This window comes from Crinia signifera, chromosome 2, assembly GCF_055691185.1.
Source record: "Crinia signifera chromosome 2, ASM5569118v1, whole genome shotgun sequence".
Classification (NCBI taxonomy): Eukaryota; Metazoa; Chordata; class Amphibia; order Anura; family Myobatrachidae; genus Crinia; species Crinia signifera.
Window position 1 is genome coordinate 8,957,003 of NC_139218.1, and position 27,939 is coordinate 8,984,941.

General features: G+C 42.2%; 1 protein-coding gene across 12 annotated transcripts in view; it reads right to left on the bottom strand.

Moving 5' to 3' along the window:
* Positions 1-2,903: 2,903 nt before the first annotated feature.
* Positions 2,904-27,939, bottom strand: part of ZBTB20 (zinc finger and BTB domain containing 20) — a 759,091-nt gene continuing 734,055 nt past the window's right edge. For all 12 annotated transcript variants that reach the window (XM_083171555.1, XM_083171553.1, XM_083171550.1 and 9 more), the window contains one exon: positions 2,904-27,543. In XM_083171555.1, the coding sequence (XP_083027681.1) occupies positions 26,837-27,543 (707 nt within the window). In that variant the 3' untranslated portion in view covers positions 2,904-26,836. The remainder of the gene's footprint in view (positions 27,544-27,939) is intronic.

Below are 27,939 nucleotides of genomic sequence, written 5' to 3' on the forward strand. Positions count from 1 at the left end.
TACAGAAAGGAGCCTGGTGTTAATTTGCACCTCCAGCAGAGGTGAGAGGTTAGGGTACATTTTGTGCAGTAGTATTCTGTACCACCTAGTTAAGATCTTTGTTGTCCAGTCCAATTGGGGAACAAGACCTTGTAGATCTCTTTCCCATGAAGACTGGAAAGTGGGAGTTTGGTGGTATATGCCTTCTATCAGAAGGGAGTAAATCTGAGAGATAGTGTGGGCTGGGGGGTTAAGAGACACACATAGGCTTTCAAAGTTGGTTAGTGCCCTAGAAATAGATAGTAATGTATTCACAGAGGAGATAAAATTTCTAAAATGGAGATATTTCCAAAACTCGGTTTGTGGAAGTCTCCAGAGGGATTGGATCTCAGGAAAGGTACGGATTCTGTTCTGACTCACCAGCTGACCCAATCTAAACATTGGAAAAGCAAGCATCTTCCATCTCCACCCAGTGCTTTGAATCTTTGGCTCTAGTCCAATCCATAATTCGGTTTAATAGTACTGTGCGATAGTAGCTGGGGATATAAGTTAGCTGCATACCACCTTGATGTTTGCGTCTGAAAAGGATATCATGTTTAAATCTAGTGGTGCCACGGCCCCATACGAATTGGCGGAGTAAACTTTGGCTGGACTGGAACAAGGAGGAGGGGATATGGATAGGCATAGTTTGTAGGATGTAAAATATTTTGGGAAGTGAGTTCATTTTTATTACATTAATCCTACCTAGCCACGACAAATGTAAAGATCTCCATTTTTGAAGATCTGAGCGAATTGTTTTCAGAAGGGGTATAAAATTCAGGTGAAAAAATTGGGAAGGATCATTTGGCAGGATAGCTCCCAAGTACTTCAACTTATAGCCATGCCAGGTGAAGGGGAACAAAGATTTCAAATTATTGACTATATTTTTAGAGGACTTCAGGTTAAGAGCTATAGATTTGGAGAAGGTGTCAGTTATGTAACTAATACTATTTATCTCAGTAAAATAAACATGGTTAAGGTCTAAAGTGGCTGTACGGGAGTATCAAGTTTTCCAGGGAAGACAAGAATTTTTGTGAATGAATGAAAAATGGCCATTCAGATATAAATGGAAAATATTTGACAGGTTGCACCAATATTTTAATACCTTCAAGTTCGATACAAGTCCAGATATGGGCAGTACGGATGGTGTAATGGTTAGCAGTACTGCCTCACAGCACTGAGGTCATGGTTTTGATTCCCACCATGGCCCTAACTGTGCAGAGTTTTTATATTCTCCCCGTACTTGCGTAGGTTTCCTTCAGGTACTCTGGTTTCCTCCCACAATCCAAAATATAGACTGGTAGGCTAATTGACTCCAAACAAATTAACCCTAGAATGTCTGTGTGCGCGTGTACATGTGGTAGGGAATATAGATTGTAAGCTCCACAGGGGCATGGACTGATGTGAATGTTCAACTATTCTCTGTAAAGCGCTGTGGAATCTGTGTGCACTATATAAGAAACTGTTAATAGTAGATTTAAAAAACATTAATGTTTTATTTTATAATATAATAATTCTTCACATAAATTAACCATTTTTTTGAATAAAAAAACACATATTAATCACAATACAATTGGTTGTTTACATATGAAAATTTCTATTTTTATATATATATATATATATATATATATCTCCCCAAAGATAGGCACTCGTACTCCAATGTGATTGCTTGCTCCAGGTGCCCTCCTAGATAAACCAATCGTAGATAGCTGCACTGCGGGCGGCACTCACAGAAATAAATACAGAACGCAAGGTTTTAGCTTAACGTTTCAATTCTCACACGAATTTTCATCAGGCTTCTGATGAAAATTTGTGTGAAAATTGAAACGTTAAGCTAAAACCTTGCGTTCTGTATTTATTTCCGTGAGTGCCGCCCGCAGTGCAGCTATATATATATATATATATATATATATATATATATATATATATATATATAGCCCTGTATTTAATAGAATGTTGGTGCTGAAAATTAAGTTAGAAAAATATATATTTCTAAGGTGGATCTCACTGTAAATTGCTATATGACCAAATGATATGTTCATAAGCATTTATATAGAGTAGCTTTGCTGCTTGGGTATATTATACAGATTTCTAAAAACTAAATTTATGTGTATTTCATATTAGCGCATGGGAAATTTTATTTCTTTACATCCAGATATAAGTCAAAGTCTTGATTTTAAAGACATGGGGGAATGTTTACTAAAGTCGATTTTTGTTGATGTTGATCGATTTAAAAAAAAATATATATAAAAATAATCTTTTCATCATTTACTAAAGGCTGATTTTGGTTGAATATTGATCCATTTCAGATCGATCTAAAAAATAATTATTATTATTTAATGAATATAAAAAAACATCTGTTAGTAAATATGTGTTTTAACCCAACATTGATTAAGATTGATTTAAAATCAATCAAATGAACCCTTTGATTGCCAAGAGAATTTGTCAAAATAGGTGTGAAAATTGCCAAGCAAACATTTTTATTCATCATATTTTGGGCATCGTTTACAGAGATGTTAGATGAAAAGAGTTAACAGCAATTTTTGTTTGTAATGATATAATATAATATTTTTTATTATAATAATAGAAAATATCCTTCGTAAATATACCCCACAATTTCAGTAGATCGGAATGGTCTTGGCAACTAGTGTGCATGGTCTATCTTTGATCTTAAGTTTTGACCCGTTTAAGATATGTGGTTATTCTAAAATATATTTAGCAATATCCAGACTTGTTGATCAACTCTAGTAATAGTCACAGAGCTAGACATTATATGATATTGTGTGCTCACTTCTCTGTTGTTAAGCATCTCCCTTTACGTAGGTAACGAGTAACACAGAACTAAAAAAATACCATGCCAAATAAACATAGCCACAGCAAAGTAATTTTCTTTTTTTTTTCTTTTATTATTCCTTCATATTCAAACTTCACAAACAGTGTGAATTTTACAATACCTCAGAAAGTGAAACTTACAAAAAAAGTGCTGGTAACATTTAAAAAAAAAATAAACAAAAAAACATCATCCTTTAGCAACATCGATAACTCTTCCACACAGAACAGAAAAACTTGTAAAAAGTTTTTTTTTTCGTATTTAAGGCGTAATACTTCTGTATAAAGTATATGCAAGAGATAAACTTTCACAGTATTCAAAAAATGTCACAATAGTAATATAATAGAATATTGAAGCGCTACAATTATGTTCTTTTTTTGTTTTTTTTTTAATATTTTTTTGTCCTGTTTAAATAACAAATACAAATCACAGGTAAATATAGGTGTCAAAGATAAGAGGCTATTTAGTAGATGGCCTTAAGGGTTCTGCCACTGCTTGATAAAAAGCTGTCAAGATGTGTGTAGTATTTCTATAGTTTAAAGCACTTGATGAAAAAGGCGTATGCATTTTTGAAAAAAAATCTAACTGTAAGTCTTAATATTTTTCTGTTCATTTATTTTTCCATAATTGACAAATGTTACTGTAAAAACATAAGAACTTTAAAAACAATGAATAAGTAACAATTAAATGATTCACCCAAACATTAGACTGTTGGCCTGCCTTCCGACAAAGATGCAGATACATTGGGATGTTCCATTGGGGAAGATAACTATTAGTAACAACATGTTAATGGCTGATTTAATCACAGTAATTGGGGAAAGAAAAGATGTAAAAAAATATCACTGTGCTTTCTTGGTTTACCGAATCTAGCCCAATATCTTTTAAGGCCCATGTGGATCCTCTCATGACAACGGACATTTTATTCTCCGCTTAGCATTATGGACATTGCCTATTCTTCCATACTTCATTTTGGTTTTTTTGGCTGTCATTTTGGAAACTATAATGCCGTAAAGAATATTAGTGTATGCACTTTAATATGCAAATAATGTTTATTGATGGGAGAATCCTTATGTAGACATGCTGGGCATTCAATTTTTTTTTTAATTGCTCCGGTCACAGAATTAATGAGCGAAATAAAACAGAGAGACACAGGAGACTCATTCTACAGAACATGAGTGCGGTGTACCAGCACTCCTACGTGTATAAGGTGCTCAGTGTGACAACGATGGCACGTCATGTGCCCGATTAAGGTGCTTTGAGAAGATGTTTTTTTTTTTTTTAATTATGATCACGAACACACATTACCCACCAAACTATGATTTATTAAAATTATGGAGATAATCAATGGAGGGAAGGCAGGCCAAGAGCAGCTGACTTTCCTTGTATCAGCCACTTACAGGAGGGAGACCGTTCTGTTACCAGTAAATTCATTATCCTCAATTTGCTGTGTATTTTTTACCTAATTGTTTTTTTCTTTCTCTTAAATACAAATATATACATGTCTATTAACACATACTGTACAGAATACATGGATGTATACAGACATACTGTACATGCAGTATATATGTATATATCCATGTATATATACATATATGCTGCAGAAAAACATTTGTAAAGCAGAAAATGAACAGAAACAAAAACAAAAAAACAATTAATGAAAAGATGTGACTGTCTCGATTTGCAATGTTTTGCCCACTTTATTTTATTTTTGCTCCTTAAAAACACAATTTCTCAATTCACTCCTCCAATCTCCTTTTAACTGAAATATTAAAACAACGGCTGGAAATAGCAGCTGTTCACTGCGTGTGGATGACTAGTTAAATTCTGCTTGTTGCTCAGTTGTGGTGCAATGGTTTTACTGAGTGTGTGATCCGGATCTAGAGGTTGTGACCTCCGTCTGGACTATCTGTGAGGGATAGTTTGGGTTTATTTCAATTGTTTTTTTTTTTTAAAGGTGCTGAATAAGTTTGCGGAATGATCTGATGGTCTTTCAGTCCTCCCTGGTCATTATATCCTGCGGCGATATATAGTGCACACCGCCTGCTATAGTTCTGCATTTTTTTTAATATTAGTTCCACTTGCTAAACAGGTGTTTAGTTTAATGCAGCACTGGCTTTATTAGTGTGTTATGTTTAATCAACAATCTAAAACATATTAGAAAGTCAATCTAGGTCACATGATCACAACTGTAATATGCTGGAAGGGTTTGTGCGTACAGCTTTGGATGTTGGACCACTTTTGAGTTTGAAATGACATCTTTAAGGTGAGGCCTATAGACCGACAGACCAGACCAGTTTAATGCACTTTCTGCATCCTGCATTTGGTTTTGAGTCGTGAAAAAAAGTCATTTGGGAGGAAACCAAAGTTGGGTAATTTAAAGTAAAATAAATAATATATTCAAGTTTTTAAGGAGGCAGTTTTCACAGTGAAATATACACAACTATCTGGCAGTGATGAAGTCTCGTTATCCTTAAGAACTGAGAAACATTTCTGAGTACAGCGATGGGTTTGCCAGCACCCCCCGAGGGCATTTGGAGGCCACACCTGTGATAGGAAGCACTGAATGGGTCTATTAATCTAACTTTATCTGCAACAGCCACCTAATACAAAAGCTTTTACACCCTGGGTCCGATATCGAAGAATGAAAATTAAAATATACATATGACAGGTGGGTCAACAGGTATGAACTAGGAAAGTGAACAAATGAGTTTAAGGCCACAATCTATGTTTCTAACAAAAATAAGTATCATGATATAAGGACTAACACATTTTCATGTTTCATGTTTCCTTATTTCTTGGTAAAAAAAACCGAAAGGATGTTCAAGCTAAAACTGTAATAATGCACCAAAACTTGTGCCGGCCACATCTGTTCGATTATGATAGCTTTGTGCTAATTTCAAGAAGAATAGAGAGAGAGACAGCGTAAGGTGTCTGGTGGTGGTGATAGGGAGAGTGGGGGAGGGCAGTGGGTTCCAGCTGGAATATTTTAAAAGCAGAAACGAAGGCACATACTAGAAAGTGTACAGTATGACTACATGTTACACAGAAAGAAATAACTGAACCCCAATTCAATATGCACTTAAAGCGCTTTCTTGTGCTCTATATATGAATGGGGGTAGGGGCCCTCTTGGTTTCGCTCCCAAATTGACTGTGGATTTGGTTGAGTTTAATGCTCAGGATGGAGAAAGTATCAGGATGGTGCCTGGATTTCCGCAAATCAGCCCCTTCAGTAAAATTGCCATTTTTGTGTTTGAATGTTTCGGTGCCCCCAATCTCATCTCCTTTTACCACAATAGTTTTTATTATAAATAGTGCCTCGTTGGTGAAAATGAGGAATTACAACTACAGTATCCTTAAATAACTGTTCCAACTATGCAGGTTATTTTCATTTATTTACATTTTTGTTCAAAAATCTCTATTCCAAATGGACTACATGATGCCAACTTTAAGCAGAGGCAAATGTACATTTCCGAATCAAGGTAAAAAAATAGAAAAGCAGATTCTGACTCTTTATATATTAGGTTGTAAAGGAAGGAAAATGGAGTGGGGGCACCAATTATCAATATAATGTATGTCTGGAAAATTATTTTTAATTTTTTAATTTATCTTTACACTAAAACTCCAAGTCCAGTGTTTGACATCTCATAAATAATATTTTTCTTAATAAAAAAAATTAAACTTGAAAATACAACAATCCCTTTTCTACTTCCTTTTCAACACAAAATTAACAGCAGTGGATACAAATATTATCTTAACAAGTACAAAAAAAATGTTATCCCATCTTTAACGCTCATTGACAAATCAGCTTTAATATCTCTGTACTGCAGCATATCCATAAGGGCAAACATAGATTGTTTCAAATTGTCTTTCCATTTATTTGTATTTTTTTATTATTTTTTTTCTTATTAATGCCTTCACCAAAGAGAATTGAAACAAAAAACAAACAGTCTTATACCAATAAAATGCATTCAAAAATAGAAAATATTACATGACAAAAATAGGTTTCCTTCGTTTTAAAAAAAAAATTACATTTCTCATTTCTAGACAATTTCAGTAAAGGGCACAAAATGTAAGAACATCTTAGTGTGGTTAGTGAGCCACCCCCCCCCCCCACCCCATTTGCCGCATTGCAGGCCCCCACCCAGGATAAGGGTTTCTTTGTAGAGTTTGAATGGAAGATGTTAAAAGGGACATGCCGATGAAACCATAACTACAGTATAGAAAGCAACAGGCAATGAAAAATATTGATTACACAATAGATTATAATTTACTTTTTCAAATTTAAGTACTTTTCATGAGAATTCCTACAGCTAGTTTACAGGCTAAATTAGGCTGGTTTGGCTTGGAGAAATTTGAATGTACGCCAGGCCATTTCTTCTCTACAGAAATATATATATATATATTTTTCAAAAACATTTTAGCCACAGCAACATTCTGATGGGTCAGTAGCTTTTCGAGGGACTGGGCTTATTAAATATTCTTAGATACACTTTGAACAAATTAGCACCATTGAATGAGGAACTTCTAATACTGAACTGCTATAAAATAAAATTATACTCTGGTAACTTATATTTTTAGCTGTGGATAGGGATCAATGGATCAGCAATAAGGGTGACTTGTAATACAGTCTGTTAATAAAATGCGGGTCTGCAATGGCATTTTCAAATGGATCAATGACCTTATAATAACTTCTATCTTCAGTCTTGTCCCTGGGCCATCTCAGAGAGCACAGTACGCCCTAATTTCTTGGATCTCTTATAAAGCAGTACCTAATGTAGTGTAATTTGTCTATTTAATAATAATAATAAAAAAATGAGTCAGTGGGGGGCGTGGCCTAGCTGTTGAGGGAGCTGGACGCGTTTTTGAGGAGCTCTGCACCCTGAGCCCAAAGTCAGACAAATTATCCCCTGGTGGAGGTCCCTACCCGCACCTACAGCCTCTACCCGGCACCTCCTACCTGCGGACAGGGCTGTGTGAGGTCCGCGGAATCGGGGAGTCACTCCAGTGGCTCCCGCGGATTGCGGCCTGCACATTGCCCAGAAGCCGGGGACTAAATTTCAGCACCGGAGCCGGGCCGCACTTCCGGAGCTCGCAGGGCGGCTGCGATCGCGACGGGCGCCCCCCTGGTCACCCTACCTCGCCCCAGGCACATCCCTGGGACCCCCGGAGCCCGTGGACCTCCTCAGTCGGGCCGGAAACCCCCCACTGTGAACGGGAGAGAGCTCTGCAGCGTTACCTTGCAGAGTTCTCCCATAGCCGGCGGCCATCTTGGATCCCGGGCTGCTAGATGCTGGGGATCAGAGCAAGGGACCCGGACCCTGATTCCACTGCCCAGGCTCATATCTCATCTGCCCCTTGTGCCACTCCTCTTCTGGAGACCCACTGCCCAGACAGCCAGACCTGATCTACCTACCTGCCGGACAGCACTTGGACACCGGTTGCGGAGCCGGGGAGGGCCTCCTGCCTTCCTGCGGGTTGTGGCCTGGTGCACCCCGAGTTTGGAGCAGACGACGGCAGCACGCTGACGCACATCATTTCAGAGGGCGCGCTGGGGACGCATTACATGGAGAGGTAAGGTGCCGCCAGCATCCCTTCTCCCCAGTTAGACAGCGGTGATATCCCACAATCTAACCACTGCTGAGCCCCACATAACAAAGCGCCATATCTACATCTCCCCCCAGCCAGAGACAGCCCTGTTACCAGCGCAGCCCACAACCCGCTTGCCACCACCTCCAGAAATAAGAGGAAGCATACCAGGGGTGACCCAGGGTTCCCCCTACAACGCAGGGACCTAGCAGAATCCTAGCCTGGACCCAAAATATCAAACAAGTGAGCATAGTGAGACTCTGAGAATAATTACATAAAGGACACAGAGCTCATAATAAAGCCTCATTCATAGACCCCACCAGCTAAATAAAGGGTCAAAGAACACTGCTATACCCAAACTGAAGAAATCATAACCATTGCTAGAATTACAAGTGAAGATATATGAGCCGGGGGCTCCATCTAGTGGTCCAAAAAAGCAACTGCACCACTAGAAAATTTGGAGTTAAGAAAGTTAAATAACATCCCCAGTGAGGAGCTCTAGCCTCAGGTGTCACAGCTTTACGGCTCAAAGCAATCTGCCCGCTGCACATTAACACTATCAGGGAACGGAGAAACGACAACCACATCGGTGCCGTGGGATTCTGCTGCTCCAGTTAATATACACACGAGACTTTCTCTGAGATACGCTGATCAAAATATCACCATGAAGTAATATACAAGTTGGCCTCTGTCATTATGTAAAACAAAGATTGTGCACAGAACGACTACCACATTAGGACCTAATTCGGGTGATCCCCAAAGCTTAGTATGCCAGCTAAACGCCAAAAAGAAACGCCTAGCACCTCACAAGTGAGTTTCTTCAAGGCTCAAGCCTCCCCGACGTCCACAAGACTGTCAGCCCCACCTGCGGCGGCAAACCAAAAGCAACTCTCGGCTCTCTCAACCCCATTTGATCCTAAACAACACTCACAGACAGACGTCTCGGCCATGGGAGATGATGCCCCCCTGACGGTGGGCCTAATGAAGCAACTCCTTGCCTCCTTTAAGACAGACATTTCGGCAGAATTTAAAACAGCTCTGCAGACTTGCCAGCAGTCAATCGATGATATTGACCAAAGAACGGATCATCTGGAGACCAAATGTGAGGAAATAGTCGGCTCTCATAATGACCTACTCACCTCACACGACGAGCTACAAGCTGAAGTGGCATCCTTACGGAATAAAGTAGGGGAACTTGAGGACCGATCAAGACGGAATAACATCAAAGTGAGAGGAATACCGGAATCGGTGTCCAATCTAGAGCTAGAAGATTATGTAACGAAAATATTCAAACAGTTACTACCAGAAGCAAGTAGCCAAGATTTACTATTGGACCGTGTACATAGACTCCCTAAACCCAGATCGGCCCCGCAAGATGCGACAAGGGACACTATCATGCGTTTCCACTTTTACCATATCAAAGAAAAAATACTGCGGGCTACGAGATCCAAAGACCTAGCATCACCGATTCTGGGCCCCCTCCAAATCTTTGGTGACCTATCGGCTGCTACCATAGCCCACCGACGCACTTTTCTGCCAGTGACCAGAGCTCTGCAAAAAGCCGAGATTCAATACAGATGGGGATTCCCCACCAAGCTGATAATACGGCGCAACGGCTCTACAGATGTAGTGACGACACCAGACGATGGCATAAAACTTCTCGTCAAATGGAACCTAGATGGCATCGCAGCAGCAACTTCAAAACCCCCCAGACTAAATAATGACTGGCTTACGGCGAAATGAACCGAGAGCACTTCAATGCACAGTATATCCTTTGAATTTAGTCACGTTTTAACTCTGAAAGTTTGGTAATGTACACTTAAGAGATATGTGAGATATCTGCGCAGTTGGCCCGCACCCGACGAGCATGCGGGGATATATCCCGACTGCCACATCCCACGATTGATTAGTAATGAAAAGGGGCGGGCTGACGGTACAGATGTCTTTCTCTTCCTTATGTTTCCTTTTGATATGCTCCTAGTTAATGGCGATACCTGGAAAGCTACCCAGGAAAGTTACACAGGAATATTATTGTTATAAGAATATTTTACTAATGTTTTATGGTTAGTACGTTATACTAAAGTTGTCTAAGTTTCCAAGAAAACCAATTTGCACTAATCTTACCCAACATAATCTTAACAACCAGAGAATGACAGAGGCGCATATTCTCTCCACGCCTCCTAAATGTGCCACCCCCTAAGGTGGCCTTGTCTAGCAGTACCCACTTGGTACTCTCAATCCCCCCCGTATTACCCCTGTTTTTTTCCCCCACCTAACCAAAAGGTACGGTCCTTACTATATTACATCGATTGGCCCACCTCCTCGACTCTACACAGACAAATAGACCACAAGCTAGCTGATAGCATACATCAAATTCAATTAAAAAATGGTTAATGTCTTATCCTTAAATGTTAAGGGTCTTAACTCACCGAACAAAAGGAAACTAGCATTGCATCATTTTGCTAAGGTGAAAGCACACGTTGTGGCGGTCCAGGAAACCCATTTTATGGCTTCCTCCGCGCCTCAGTTCACTAACTTTAAATTCCCCACTACTTACACCTCCAATGGCCCTAAGAAAAAAGCAGGAGTAGCGATCTTACTATCCTCAGCCTGCAAATTCGTATTAGAGAAACAAACAACAGACTCAGAGGGTCGCTACCTGATTCTGAATGGTAAATTGGAAAATAAACAAGTCACGTTAGCGAATGTATATGTACCCAATTCCAAACAGATTCCCTTTATACGAAAATTCTGCACAGTATTACAGGCTAATTGCTCGGGAAATCTATTGCTCCTTGGTGATTTTAACCAGGTGTTGGACGCCCACATGGATAAGTCATCCCCACTTCGAACCCTAACCAAACCCACCCCTAAAGACAAATCTAACCAATTTAGAAAGATACTAAGTGAATATGCTCTATATGATATCTGGAGGGCAAAGAACCCCTCGTGCAGAGACTACACCTTCTATTCCCCGGTACATAATTCTTATTCCAGAATTGACCTAGCCCTCTCAGATAAATGGACACTCCAGCAGATCAAAAAAGCTAATATAATCCCCATACCCTGGTCTGATCACTCTGCCTTGACACTTAGGTGGGACATGGACCACTACCATCCAGGCTCGAGACAGTGGCGCCTGGGTAACTACCTTCTAGACATCCCAAACGTCAAAGAAGCTATACAAAAAAACCTACAGCTATTTCTAGATACAAATGATCCAACAGACACAAATACCTTTAACTTCTGGTGTACCCTGAAAGCCGTGATCAGAGGGTCAATTATACAAGCAGCAGCTAGACACCGCACCAAACAAAATAAATTGATGAAAGATGTAGAAACCCGCTTAGCTGAATTAGAATCCAAACTTAAACTCTCCCCCACTGACAAATCAATATATAAAGATTTACTTAAAACTAGGGAGGAATGGAACGTGCTTACCCTGCAAGAGGTGCACAAAAACCTCTTCAGATTGAAACAAAAATTTTATGTCCAAGGTGATAAAGCCGGTAAGCTATTAGCACGAAAACTTAGGGGCAAAGTAGCACAGGAGAGAGTAAAGGGAGTGGTAAATTTGAAAGGCACGAAAGTCACGGATCCATCCGAAATTGCGAATGCCTTCGCTGAGTATTATTCATCACTGTACAATTTAAAAAAAGACCCTGAAACCCCCCAACCCACGACGGAAGGTATAGCCTCATTTTTAGAAAAGATCTCTCTACCCTCCCTGGACCAAGCCACTCTCGTTTCCTTGGAGAGCCCCTGGTCGATAGATGAAATTGAGAAAGCCATATCGGACCTCCCACTAGAAAAGGCACCAGGCCCCGACGGCTACACCAATAAATTTTACAAAATCTTCAAAAATTTACTTTCCCGTCCAATGCAACAAGTATATGAGGAGGCTTCCGCAACAGGGTCCTTTCCAACAGAAATGTTAGAAGCGCGAATAGTCGCATTCCCCAAACCGGGGAAGAATCCCTCTCACCTTGCCAACTTCCGACCCATTGCACTTTTAAACACGGATGTGAAAATTTATGCAAAGCTCATTGCCAACAGACTTGCGCCGCTGCTCCCATCCCTCATCTGTCACGACCAGGTGGGGTTTGTGGGTGGCCGCCAAGCATCGGATAACACTAGAAGACTAATTGATGTCCTAGACGCCTTCTCCGTGTCCCCTGAGCCGCTGCTCCTGCTCTCGCTGGATGCGGAGAAGGCGTTTGACCGCTTGCATTGGGGCTATTTGCGGGCGGTGCTGATTAAATTTGGTATTAAGGATAGAGCCCTATCATCAATATTAGCCTTATACTCGAACCCATCGGCTAAAGTCTTCATAAACGGAATGCTCTCTGCGACATTTGCTATATCCAATGGCACGCGCCAGGGCTGCCCCCTTTCCCCCTTAATGTTTACCTTAGCAATTGAACCATTGGCCGAAACTATTAGGACCACAACTACAATAACAGGCCCCTCATTGTTTGGTCACTCGCAGAAAATATGCCTATTTGCGGATGATGTGTTGTTGGCTATCACAAATCCTAGTACCTCCCTACGAGACCTACACAAAGTCCTACAAATATATGCATCAGTTTCCTTTTATAAACTAAACTGCTCCAAAACGGAAGCTCTCCCGATCCACTTCACCCCTAATTTACTAGACCAACTTAAATCCAAATATTCATACGCATGGCAGGACAATAGCATCAAATACCTGGGCATACAAGTCCCGGCAAAAGCCCAAAACATTCTGTCATGTAATTATCTCCCCCTGCTAGCCAATCTTAAAAAATTAACACAGGAATGGATGATGCAACACGTATCATGGATGGGCCGCATAGCGGCGCTAAAAATGATGCTGCTCCCAAAACTGCTATATCTATTTAGAACAATTCCCATATTACTGCCGGACTCCCTACTAGCTAAATTCAACAAACTATTTGCATCGTACATTTGGAAAGGCAAAAAACCAAGGCTAGCAAGGAGGATAATGGCTCAACCCAAATCCTATGGAGGTCTGGCGTACCCAGACCTCCAAGCGTACCAAAGGGCCTCGTTGCTATCCTCTATAGGGGCGTGGATGATAACTGATAAACCTAAACCTTGGGTTATAATGGAAAGAGGTCTAGTATCTCAATTCCCCCTCATGGACTTACTATGGCTACCTCCATCAGAGGTAAAACAACTCACCCAACCTTCTATAGTGGTTCAGGCGGTATGTAAAACATGGAATACGCTGAGGTCCCGCATGCTAGGAGGGCCACAACCCACGCTAGAACTGTCAATGAGAGGACTGGCACGCCTGATCCCAGACTTGTCCCTTGACCTGTGGATAGCTAATAATATACTCACACTGAATGATATAACAGACTCAGGAACAATACTTTCCTTTACCCAAATTCAAGAAAAATATTCCATACCCTGGAAAGAGTTTTATAAATATTTGCAGGTGCGACACTGGCTACAGGCTGTCTCCCCATCCTCTCAGGCCCTGAAGCCAATACCCAATACAACAGGAGCTCTACTCCATAAGACAAATAGTAAAGGTGCAATATCAAGATGGTACACCTCTCTAGTCACACCTCAACATTATTCAAAACTCTCAGCTCAAATTAAATGGGAAACAGATATGGGTGTGACTATGACAGAAGAGGAGTGGCAGTCCGTCTTTCAGATGTGCTTTAAAATGTCCAAGTGTGTATCCCATATAGAACAATTTTTTAAACTACTACATAGGATGTACATGACCCCCGCCCTTCTCCACAAAATAAGCGCTTCGAACCCACGTTCATGCTGGCGCAATTGTGGCGGAGTGGGATCAATATACCACATATTTTGGTCTTGCCCTCTAGTAACTGACCTTTGGAGGAGAGTATTCCGATTAGTCTCCAATATACTACATTACCCTATCGACCCACGGCCGAAGGTTGCACTGTTTCACGTCCTCCCAGACATAGCCTCATACTCCGATAAGTATGTAGTTAGTCATATATTGGCCTCAACTAAACGTTTCCTAGCCCGCAACTGGAGGACAACGAACATACCTAGCCTTAAAGAGATAGAAGAAGCAGTACAATCTCACTTTGAATTTGAATTAGCGGGCACATCTTTTAACTCATCGACATCATCTTCCGCAACTAGACTATGGCAGACTTGGATGGAATATAACCAGAACTAGCAATGTAGAAATTAAACAGTGTATGTACCTTCTAACTCCGAACACTATATTGTATTATTGTACTTCCGCACTATGTTTTTACAATATGGAACTGTAACCGTACCCCCCCTCCCTCCCCACCCCTCTCTTTGTTCTGTACCACTTCCCCATAAATCAGAAAAATCAAAGTCATACGAAACGATTGCAATGCTACATTGTTTATTTTGATATGTGACTTCAATAAAAAGTTAAACTTGAAAAAAAATAATAAAAAAATAATGACTGTACACCTTGAATTGCAGAATACTAAAGGAGGAGACCATTGGGGGAGTAATTATGTTATATTTTTAGTGAAGCCTTAGGTCCAGGGCATAGAATAAGAATCTTGGACTTTCTGGAAGAATCATTGTAGTCCTGCTTTGAAATATTTTGAGTATGTAATACAGGTTATTTTTCATAGCCTGGAGCTGTTCTCCACTATCTATAGTTTAAACGTAGTAAACAGTGAAGGGGAAAAAGTTGTGTAACCATAGCAAGGTACCAGGCTTACCCCCTAGACATAACCACATCATAGTTCCAATCAACCCCTCTAGATGTAATCACACACTTTACACATACATACATACGTACAGTATGGTACCAGGTACAGCGTCTAGGTGTGGCGCCAGGCACCACCTCTGGCTATAAACATGGTATGGTGCCAAGAAGAGGCTCTAGATGCAACCATGTTATGGTACCTATTTGATGTGGGCATGGTATGGTGCCAAGCACTTCCTCTAAACGTGGCCGTGGTGGGGTGCCAGGCACACCCTATGGATGTGGCCATGGAAAGTTTCCAGGCACAGCCTGTAGTGCATTTTTATTACAAAGAGCTTCTGACAGAACAGTTTCTTCCTTCCTACTAGAATTATATAAAAGGCTAGAATATATACTGTAGTAATATATACAATAAAATAAAATAACAAATTCAATGCATCGTCTAAACACCAAGGCCCCACAATTTTGTTTAACCCTTTCTTTCACCGCAACCCGCAATGCGCTTCTGTCTCTGTACTGAAGGAATATACAATAACATAATAAAACGGTTATATGATTAAAAACAAAACATGAAATAGTGTATTTAGAAAGCTCCCTATAACTGATAAGCGCTGTCTTGTCTCTTTGGCTGCCAGACGGGCGAGTGATACATATGTCCTGACAGCTCAGAGCGAAACTAACTGATAAGGCGTCTTACGATACATTAAGCGTATAAATGCTCGCCGCGCCTTACCAAGCTGTCTGAAGCCTCCGTTCTAATATTTGGTCTACAGTAGAATTACATATCAACGACGTGAAAAAATAAAAACAACAACGACAAAAAAAAAAAATTCTAATAATAAACAATTTATTTTATTTTAAAGTCATTGCTTTTCACATGAACGGTCGATACTGCTTGCAAAGATTAAATACAAGGAACGGTGTTAGTAATTTAAAAAAATGTTAATTAAAAAATAATCTGCTCTATAGATAACTAACGCCCTAGTGAAATAAGTGCTGCTGGACATTGACTGCCAGGGACGTGGGGGAGGGACGTGTCCAAGTCATGTTGTTGCCGATGTATTCAAAATATATATTACTGAAAATGTACAATATAGAAAAAAAAAAACATTAATTGAGACCAATAAGTGTTTTGGTCTTTCTGGCTGAGCCAAACTCGCTGGTCACTGTGGCTAAACCAATGGACTTATAATGTTCGATGACTGATACAAGGCAGTACGGTGTTTTCTTTCTCGGTAAACTTGTACTAAGTTGGTGCAAGCAGATTCCCGTTTCTAACGCAATAAATACATCTGCTAATTTGACCAAACAAAGGACTGCCTGGGGTAACCAACTGGTAACACCCCTGCCCCCCTCTTCACCAACACCAAACTTTAGTTGCCACAGGATTACAATTTGGTCAACTTCCAAAACCCATTATTTTATCTTCTTTACTGACTCTTTGACTCTTGATATTCCTTTTACAGAACAGTTATATATTATTCCCCATACTTTACAAGGGGAAAAAGTGCAATACTTCATTATTAGCACATGAACAAACCTCTGAAACAAAAGCAGACGCCAACAAGCCAATATCCCCAAGCCCGGCGGCCGAGACTAGGGTGTATGTAAACGACGGCAAGCAGTGAACTGGAGCCGAGTGGGTATGTTTATTGTCATGATCCGAGTTCTATTCAGATACTGGCCAGTCGTATAGGGACACGACGATGTATGTGAAATGAAAGAAGAATGTTGGGCACGTGGCTGACGTTGGACCCAGTATATACAGAGTGTGCATGCTCAGGTGACAAGTGAAGAAGGTGACCCCAGTCTATTCCTCCCGGCCGCGTCTGAGTGTGCGTGTCATCTATAATTCCGCAGCTCCAGCTGATAGTATATTACTAGTGCAAATATTATCTAATCACAGCATTGCGGGCGAAGGATCCCACCTCTCCAGGCCAGCGACTCTGCGCCTGACGTCAGTAGGATAATGCAGCAAGCAGCCATTAAATACAAGAGCTTAACGTTTCCCAAGGAAAGCATAAGGCTGAGACCTAAACACATTTTCCTAACACTTGCAGCCCAAGTCTGGATATGTCACCCAAATCTGGTAGTCTAAGCGAGATTATGGCTGTTTAGAGTCCCCCTTTCCAGGATAGGCAGAACTCCTGGACTTTTGTAGAGTTAGACGACAACAATGTCTCCTTGACATAAAAAAGTATCACAGACCCACAACACAATTGTCATCATCCATTAATACGTCACACAGTGGCACAACAACCCCCAGGGCATTAATACTGGCTGTGAGCCCCTAACCGCCCCACCTGCAATGACTATCTAGATATGGGCCGCGGTCTCCTACTGAGCTCTGGTTTCACGTCTCCGTCAGGAAGCATGAATGCAGCTCAGTAACACTACATTTGATAATTCAATGACATAAAAAGATTTAAGTGTAGTCGCATCTCCCGCCAGAAGTTGGCTGCTGATGCACAAACCCTCGACACTAGTAGCCCCTAAGCAAGCTTCCTTTTGAAGGAACCGCTTACATTACTAATGGGTGTTTGTTAGGACTACTGCCCGTCACGTAGAAACGCATGTATAAGTTTAGGGAGAGGGAAGGAAGGCGATCAGTCGTGGTTACTCATTTCTATCTAGGAAGATAAGCTGCTTTTTTTATTTTTTAAAGTGGGTTAAACCCATTCCAGCTTTGTAGCTAGTGTCACATCACCAAACCTCTCTCTGTGCTCTTGGCCTGTGCAATGACTTGTCAGTAGTGCAATGCAGTGCAGTCAAACTTAGTGCAATAATAATAAAATAAAAAAACAACCACGAAACAACGAAGGCAAAAGAGCAAACTCACAAACAGAGAGGATTGACGGAAGAAGACTTGGCTGTTCACCAACGTGGGCATAAAGAATGGGCGCCCTGCAACCTCTCAATACTGATCCGTGCTAATAGAGATCCTTTCCTTGCACTGTACCTTAGACAAACGAAACGTGGCGCAGTGACCACTACAGCTGTGCTGGGCCCCCTTTGTTTGAGTGCAATGAGGCCAAATTATACGGGAAGCAATGTCATCATAGCCGCAGGCGTGGCGACCCTATAAGACTAAATCTGTATTCCCTTCTCTTGGAATAATATTGCTAAGAAGAGAAGGGCTGCGGAAAACTGTGTCCAAGTGCTCTACCAAGATGGGAGTACGGTATTTACATAATCGAATACACAATATTGACGGTTGTCAGCATGGCTGTTTGGTACGGTGGTGCTAATCGCTAGCGGTCTGTCAGGTGAAGCCATCTTTTAAATTAGTGCAAAATATTTCATGAGACGTCACAATTAAGCGGCAGTGTGCTAGGTATTGCTATCTAGGAGACAGGGTACATGGAAACGTCAAAGATGACAGAGTGCAGGTGGATTGCCGAAAAGGGCTTTCTTCATGCCATGAAATTATTCTCTGCTCCTCAGGTTAATATAAGGAACAATCTGAAGCCTTTATAAAGACCACTGCCTTCAGTCAGTGGACATGGGCCCCACAATGGAAGACAGGCATGCTCATAAGGGACCACTCTCCACTCGGGAGAGGTCTTATGTGTTGGACGTTTGCTGATTCGGGTCTAGTGTAATGGAGATTGAGTTGTAATGGTGGCCCTGGACTGGTGCATTCTATGCAACAATAGAACTATTATGTGGTTAGTTGCCTAATGTGGAACTATGGTGTATTTCACCAGCTAATATGGACCACAAATCTATACCCTATGGAGATCACTGGAATCACTGGGAACTGCAGCATGAGGTGCGCCGTCCCTGCTCAACCAATGATCTGCTGTAGCCTCATGCATATCTGCTCTGCGCACAGGAAGGCTGCCACATGCTCTGCGCAAATGGGTTATAAATAGCGCTCACATTTCTCAAACCTTTTCCGATGGACAAGCAAAGAAATTAACATTACTAAAGATCTGACTAAAATAAATGGTTTTAAGAAGTAGCTATTACAGGGGATTCCGGCTGTGTTGGGCATCGTACAGACAGGGGATTCCGGCTGTGTTGGGCATCGTACAGATAGGGGATTCCGGCTGTGTTGGGCATCGTACAGACAGGGGATACCGGCTGTGTTGGGCATTGTACAGACAGGGGATACCGGCTGTGTTGGGCATTGTACAGACAGGGGTTAACGGCTGTGTTGGGCATCACACAGACAGGGGATACCGGGTGTGTTGGGCACTGTACAGACAGGGGATACCGGCTGTGTTGGGCATTGTACAGACAGGGGTTAACGGCTGTGTTGGGCATCACACAGACAGGGGATACCGGGTGTGTTGGGCACTGTACAGACAGGGGATACCGGGTGTGTTGGGCACAGTACAGACAGGGGATACCGGCTGTGTTGGGCACTGTACAGACAGGGGATACCGGCTGTGTTGGGCATTGTACAGACAGGGATACCGAATGTGTTGGGCATTGTACAGACGGGGGATACTGTCTGTGTTGGGCATTGTACAGACAGGGGATACCAGCTGTGTTGGGCATTGTACAGACAGGGGATTCCGGCTGTGTTGGGCATATACAGACAGGGGATACCGGGTGTGTTGGGAATCTTACAGACACGGGATACCGGCTGTGTTGGGCATTGAACAGACAGGGAATGCCAGCTGTGTTGGGCATCGCATAGACAGGGGATACCGGGTATGTTGGGCACTGTACACAGAGAGGTTATTGGCTGTGTTGGGCATTGTACAGACAGAGGATCTCGGTTGCGATGGGCATTGCACAGACAGGGGATACCGGCTCATTTATTCCTATGCTGCATGTTAAGTTCTCCAAATGTCGCGAGCTGTCTGCACAAGTATGCTAAGACATTAGCATATAGCTACCATCCATAGATGCTGTTGACGTTTATTGTAATATTTATGTGACATCACACATATTATTCCTTTCATCTTAGGAGACTCTGAATTGTTTAACACTGTTCTAGACAAAACCATATTTCTAGGATAAAAATAAGTTTTAGAAAAAAATTGCTGCCGGCTCCTCCAACACAATCTATTGGTTTGTAGCAAAGACTAATGGATAATTATGTTCTGCTTAAGACCAGGGACAGAGTTGCCCTGATCCAGCAATAACGATAAGGGAAAAGGTTGGAGAAAGGTAGAGACACCTAGTGGATAAAAATGAGAATGAATGACATTGATACCGAAAATTTCTCCTTTATGTATCTTATTTTTTTGTTCCTTTTCTTTTGAAAATAGTTAAAGCAACTCACATCATGTCTAAGTAAGGTCTCCTGGTGTCTCTAGAAGGAAACACTGATGTATTATGTGTGCGAATTAAGTAACAAAACTGTATCAGACACTCAGACCAGGAGACCTTATAATAATCACGTTTATCAATTTGAAACAGGGACTGTAGTGCAAAGTCTTATAGGACTGACCCATCCTTTTATTTTAAATGGCACTTCCCATACTATCCGTATTCCTACATCTCATAGACTGAAATGATCACAGTGCAAAAAGAGTTCACAACTGACTCTGAATCATCCTGACATCACAACTGACTTTGAATCATCCTGACATCACAATTGGTTTTTTTTTTTTACAAAACACACTAGCATAGTAATTACTTTCTTCACTTAATCTAGCAATGGGGGGATTTCCACAACCGTAAACTGAAGCTTCTAAACTGTTCCACAAGTCTTAGATGAAAAAAAAATGCTGAATTTCTCATTCTACTCCGAATGTAAGTACAAGATACGGAAGCCTCCTCCAGAGGTACAAAATATATGCCTCAACTGCTGCTGAGGCACTACAAATGCTCAGCCAAGTATGCTGGGAGTTGTAGTTCCTGGGACGTTTACGAGACAGGTTTTCTTACATCTGATCTAGACACTTCAACTGTGACCATAATATTTCAGGGTATAAATGCTATATATATTGATACTAGAATGGGAGTCCCAAGAACACAGCCTGACAGATTACTATTAGCAGAGATATCGCATCAGGATACACGACTGTAGACTTGCAGTTCTAGGCAAGGGTCAATTTATTTTTCTAAACTTCCAACAATATTGTATATTCCTATCTGGTTAAACCTAACGCTATGCAACAAGTCATCTTTCCAATGAGTTTATATAACATATATACAGGCAGAGAGAAAGCACCAACCAATCAGCTTCTGTCATATTACAGACGTCTCACACGCACGCATGTTCCCATCAGCACGGTGGATGGAAGAGCGTTCCCTGCCTGTCTCCATTTCAGGGAGACAGGCAGGGATCAGGGGGAGCTGGGGGGGTGCAGAGGGCTCCGACAGAACAGTGTGCGTGAACGTCTCGTGCGCCCCCTTCCATCGGCTGGGGGATGGCAATTGTATCCCCAGGAGCAGCTCCGAGCTGCTTCATCTGTACATGAGATTGGTTGGTACTTTATTTCCACCCACTTTATCTCTCTCCAAGATTTGAACAACCTCTCCCATAATCTAGAGACAATATCATGGTAAAACTAATAATGGACCATTAGCTTCAGCTGCCACTTTCACACGGACAGGAAAATGCGCAGAGCAGAATATGCGCCGTGATGTAATGGGGGACAATTCCCAAGCTTGGTGTTATACATGGCTACAAATGGAAATGATTAGCTCTTGTAAATGTAAGAACTGGGCACTTGCTGTACTGAATACTGCACATACTGCTTTCCACATGAGAATCAGCCCATTTACATGTCATGATAAAACCCAAATGTAGACTGACGGACAGATTCAGCTTTGCTAGCAAATCAAAAAAGCAGACAAATAGGCAAAAACATGCTGCGCTGCAGGCAGGGCAGATGTAACATGTGCAGAGATATTTAGATTTGAGTGGTAGGGCGTTCAAACTGAAATCTAAATAGCAGTGTAAGAATAACGCTGCCTAACATCTGTGGGCTGCATGCAAAAGCAGCCAGTATTTACCCTGCATAGAAACACACACACACATTTGCTTTCCTTGCATAGCAACATGGTTTGTTCCAGGCAGAAAGTTACTTGCTTATATGAATCTGGCATTAAATGCACATTTTCGGGGAAGGTGGTAAAGGTAATTTGGACAATAAAGTCATATGAGGAGAGGCTGCCGATTTGCCATCTCGTCTGTGCCTCATATACACTTCCCTGTTTATCTATTGGTTCCAATTGTCCCTAAAGTTGTCCAATCCTAAATGGCGCAGAATGAAAAGACATATGTGCGTTACCGAGAAGCGTAGAATTGCAGAGTTTGCATCAGATGCTGGGAGCAAAATAACTATTTAACGCAATTTGTATAATTTCTTTCCTGTTATTTTGTTCGCTTTAAATGAAAGTTAAAATCTCTTAAAGACAGCGATGGTTTATACAGAAAGGAAAAAAAAACGTTTGTATAAAACTCAGTCTGGTGTCACCCCAGCATTGTACAAGCAGCAGACACAGGACAGGAGACACTAAGCCGCAGGGAGGCAGAGCAGATGATGTCATCATTAAGCCCCAGCCAAATTCTGTGATTAGCGGCTCAATGGAGAGGGGGCTGGGCTAAAATGCTGCAAAATTACACGATTCGCACCATTTTAGCCCCGCCCCCTCCAGGAACTGCCGCAAATGCACGGCAATGCGGGGTAGTGGGAGGGAGGTCCGGGGGTGTGGTAGCATTTGCTAACCTTTCCAGGGGGTCGGGAGGCGGACCCGATTTTCGGGAGCTTCCAGGCCATTCCGACAGGGTAGGCATGTATGGTCGAAATACATTTGGAAGCTGCTCACCATTAAAGAGTAGCCAGACTCAGTGGTTGTGATTGACACAGACATATCTGGCCCGGAGCTGACGTCACAAAACCTCCCCTAAAACCTTTGGGCACGCTTGAGAATTTGCACAGCAGCAATCAGTTCTGAATCGGGCCCACTGTCGCATGCCCAGGAGCGCTATATCTACTATGGATAAATATAGCTTCTGAAATTTGCATCTATGGAAATGACGAATGAATTATCAAAGCTGCTTTTTCCTGGCGGACAATAAGAAAAACCAAAGATAAAAAATAACAACCCCGAGATCGGCAGGCGCATGCTGCTTGCAAACCACTCGTGTGGCACCAGCTTGAGTTGGCTTATACTCCTTCTGTCACGGCGCCCCTCCCCTTAGCACGCCTGAGTCTCTTGTTATATGCAGAGACACTCCGCTGTTACTGGTCAGGGAACGGACAAAGAGAGGGGGCGTCACAACACAGCCCTAAGACCATAAAACAAACTTACACGAATAAAACGTTCCGTTCTACACATAAAACACACCGATTCTGCTTTTAAGAATTGTACAAGGCAGCAAGGACATATAGTATCTGTAATAAGTCAACGTTATATACAAAATCCAAATAAATGAAGCGCCAATATGTCAGTCCTAACAGGCCTCGGAACGCCCTTATCAGACAGTGCGATACAAAGGAACAGGTGAGCGGAGCAGCAATGGCCAAGTAAAAGACGGCAGGCTTCCAATCTGGGGACACCGGGAACCCCGCTTCACTTTAATGTAAACCACAAAACTAAGGTTGGTGCCAAGCTGATCAATCTGCGCCCGCTCTAGAATCATCACAGGGGTCCATAAATATCCATGGAATAAGGGTTTACAGGAAACAGAGAAACATTCTAACAAACAGCCCCTCTACCACCATAGCGCCACAATTTACCAGCATGACCAATGGCGGTAGCAGTGATGGGAGAACGCGATCTATCATGTCCCCATTACACTGCCGTAAAATGCTTATCTTTGCCCCTAAGCGGAAAAATGTAGCTGTCAAGTTAACAATGTCTTTCAGACAATTTGCAAGAGAATAAAGCACTTTTTAGCACCTGATTATGTTATTCAGCTGGACAGACATTTTCCGCTTTAGGGCGAATACAGGAGGTTACGGCCAATCCTCGGTCTGGACACTGTCTATTACTGCAGTTGTTATACAGTGACCATTGGTGAAAAGGTTCTGTGAATGTAAATGAGGAATAACAATATAAGTTATTTAATGCTAATTTGCGCATGACCCAGGCACATTTAATTGATATCTCATGAACATGGGGCTGGCTGACGACATGCCAGTAATTACCACAGAGTAAAATACAGGACCCCGTGGTAACGTACATTGTATAACTAATTATAGGGATAAGTATGTCGGGGGTCAGAAACGGATGAGGCTATCCAGGGGCAATCTTAGTTACAGCCGCTGCACAGGTGAGGCGACATGTGGGACATGTTTGGGTGTATTGCTAGTTGTGTTGGGGTAACTCTGCAGATTGTGGGATACTTTTTCAATTGCACAAAAATGTTTTTAACCAATGGCCACAAATGGGAAGCCATCCCAACGTCAGGTGGCGGATGACGGGCTGACAGCCGGGATCCCGATGGTCAGTATACCGACATCGGAATACCGACTGTTCAAATTCTTGACAGTCGGGATCATTCTCCCTCCTGGGGTTCCCAGCAAGGGGCTTCTTTGCTCTCGCCCCCCTGTCGGAGTACCAGCGGTTGGGATTCCGATGTCAGTATACTGAACGACGCATCATTCCCGGGAAATAAAGTTGCTTTGGGACCATTATTAGTGGGAGAATATGCTAGATTACTGAAAGCTCAAATCTGATTGGATACTCTAGGCCACACCTCCACCAGCACATTCCAAATTACCTCCACCTCGTCCCCCTCCCGGCAGACAAATACAGCGGCCATACAAAACAGAAAGCAGCATAACATTTGGATATATGTTTAGTCTGGTTCTCAGTCACTCGCTGACTAGTGTCCTTCTGAGGGAAGCATAAGACTAATAATTTCCCCCTACCCAGTTTGCACCACTATACATTCAGTGTATGTCCTGCTCCGCCAGGAGAAAAACATGTCACTAACTCACTGTATTCCAGTAAATCAGCCAAGTAGGACCCCCCCCCCCCCCCCCCAACACCTTTTGCAGAAGGCAGGGTAGTATAGCTCTTATGAGCAAATTATCAATGGCTTTCTCTGTGCTTCAATTCCCAACCGCTATCGACTCCCCGACCATATTAATGAGACAGATGGTGGGTTCACCCCACAGTTTCCCAACCATGAGATGGGAGTTTCAGGGGGACCTATGTCCGCCCTGGCAGGTAAGTGCTTTTCAAATAACTAAGACAAAGTTCTTGGTATAAATCTACAGATATAATTTAATCTTCACACATGGGGTAAGTAGCACTTCCAAGCTGTGTGTTTGTTTTTGTATAGAGTATTACGTCATGGAAGTGTGTGTCAGCGTCCTACTGACCCCTTGTAACCCTGGGGCAGCTGGCGGTCTATCATGATGGGGATGCTCGGAACCCCTACAGAGATAATAGGGGGTTCAACCATGAAAGTGAGAGCAGCCCCTTCCTCTACCAGTGGGGCCCCAACATCATGCCGGGACAGTGACCATTAAAAAGATTTCTGCTTTGAGATTCAATCAAAGATAAGCCAAACCGGGGACCCCAAGAGATGGAGAACCTCAGTGTTACAATAATCCCATGAGGACACAGACCTACTCTGAGTGACACCCCCATTGATAAAACAAGCCCACCACATTTTTGCCATTTGGTAATCCCAAAGACCAGACACTGCCACTAGTAACCCTCCAATCTGTGAGTGAAGGTATAAAAATAACAGGAATATACCTCAGCTGTTAGTCTGTGACCATGGTCCTGCAGTCACAGTATCTGTGTGTCCTTATCCCATACTGCAACAGGAACTCAGATAATGACATGAACAGATGGGAACTTTCAGCAAATTATTTGCTTTAAAAAAACAGAAAGAAAAAAAAAACACAAAACAAAAAAACAGCCACATATTTTGCCCTTATGTGTTTGGCGTTCCTCTCAGTTCCTTATTGTCTTCAGCTGCAAATGAAATTCATGGACGGGTAGGAGGGTGAAGAGAAGGGGATTATGGGTATTCCGATTGACCAGGCAGCACAAAGCACCAGACTGGAAACAAAGGGTAGACCCCCCTACTCCGGTCCTAGGTGCTAACTTACGCCTGGGGCCTCTCCTTCCAGCCTCTAAAAAAACTGACCGTTCCACCTACCCACTCCTCCCCAACCACCACCACCAGAAAAAAAAAAGACATTTAATGCCACAAAAGCCAACGGGGGAAAATAAGTGCGCAGTTTGTATCCATCCAATAGTGTGAAGTCTGAGCGGGTAAATGCAGAAAAATGTCCGTTAGATTTGAAGTAAAAAGCAATGGAAAAAAACCCAAAAACACTGTAGGCGGCACGTTAAGAGACAGTAGGCCTTTTTAATATTTTGTTATATTATTAGTTTTTTTGTTTTTTTTTGTAGTGCTCTACACAAGTGGAAAATGGTTCAGTTTTAGTTTTTTTTACTTTTTCATGATTTTTTTTCATGTGTCTTTTTGTATTTTTTTGTATTTTTTTTTTAAAGAAGGGTTGTATTTAGAGGCCAGTAGCGTGAATTCCAACCAGTGGAATTCAGGTAAATCTACCAGGCCTTAAGGCCACCATCTGAGGGAGACTGGATAAAATATATATGCAGGTTATATATCTTGATATATATAGATATATATATTCACCCACTCTCCGGAAATGTAATGTACCAGCAGGCAAATTCAGTTCTTCATGTAGTACAAAATGTCAAAAACAAAAACAAAAAATAAAAACCTAAAAATAAAAACAAAACTTTTTAAATTCTAGTGCCATAGCTTTTGTTTTTTTTTGTTTTTGTTCGTAACAATGGATGGTGTCTTATCCGTCCGAAACGTGCATCCTCATGTGGTCGTTAAACTGCTCGATTTGGTCAAACTTAGCTGGACAGACTGAGCAAACGTACGTTGTGCCCTCGGAGCAGCCTGTGGCACCGCTGTTTGGAGGGCCAGGACGAGGGAGCAGAGGCGGTCCGGGAGTCGGAGCAGCGGTGGGGGTTGGAGCCAGTGATGGTGTCGGTACTAAGGCAGAGACCAAAAGTGGAGCTGGAACTAAGGCTGGAGTCGGAGCCAGAACTGCAGCGGGTGCCAAAACCGGTGTTGAAGGCAACACCGGAGTCGTAGGCAGCACCGGAGTTGTAGACAGCACCGGTGCTGGTGCCAAGCTGGGCGCTGGGGGCAAAACTTGTCCTGGAGTGGAGACAGGAGCCTGAACCGATCCCGGAGCGGAGCTTGATGGTGGAATGGGGACTGGGATGCTGGCAGTGCCGTTGGAAGCGCTGTGGAGGGCCACGTGCCTTTCCAGCAGCGTTTTGTGAGAAAACTTCTTTTTGCAAATGTAGCACTCGTAGGATTTCTCTCCTCGATGCAAACGCATGTGCACGTTGAGCGAGCTCTTCTGGGTGAAACGCTTGTTGCAGATGCTACACTGGTAGGCCCTCACACCGGTATGCGTCACCATGTGTTTGATTAGGTAATCCTTTAACGAGAACGACCTCCAGCAGATGCTGCACTGGTGAGGCTTCTCACCTTTTGTACGTTGCCAATGAAGAAGGGAGAAAGAAAACAAATGAAGTCAGTAAAACTCTTAGCGATAAGAAGATCACTTGTGTATATTTTATAAGCACAGTGTTATAATATTTAGCAATCGGAATGTATACCACTCCTTAATAATAGCACAGCAGGGAGATATAAAAACATTGCTTTAAGGAGTGTTGCTTCCAAAAATAGAGGTTGTTTTTTTTTTTTTTCTTACCAAAAAAGCAAACAAAAACAAGAGATTGTTATGACAGAATTCTGCGGTATCCTGTCTAATTAGACGTTTACGGCTGGGCTGGGAGACAGGGCACTGCTAGAATGTCACAATTTACACCAGATCAAGCAATTAGAGGAGCGGTTACTATACGCAGCAGTGTGATACAGACA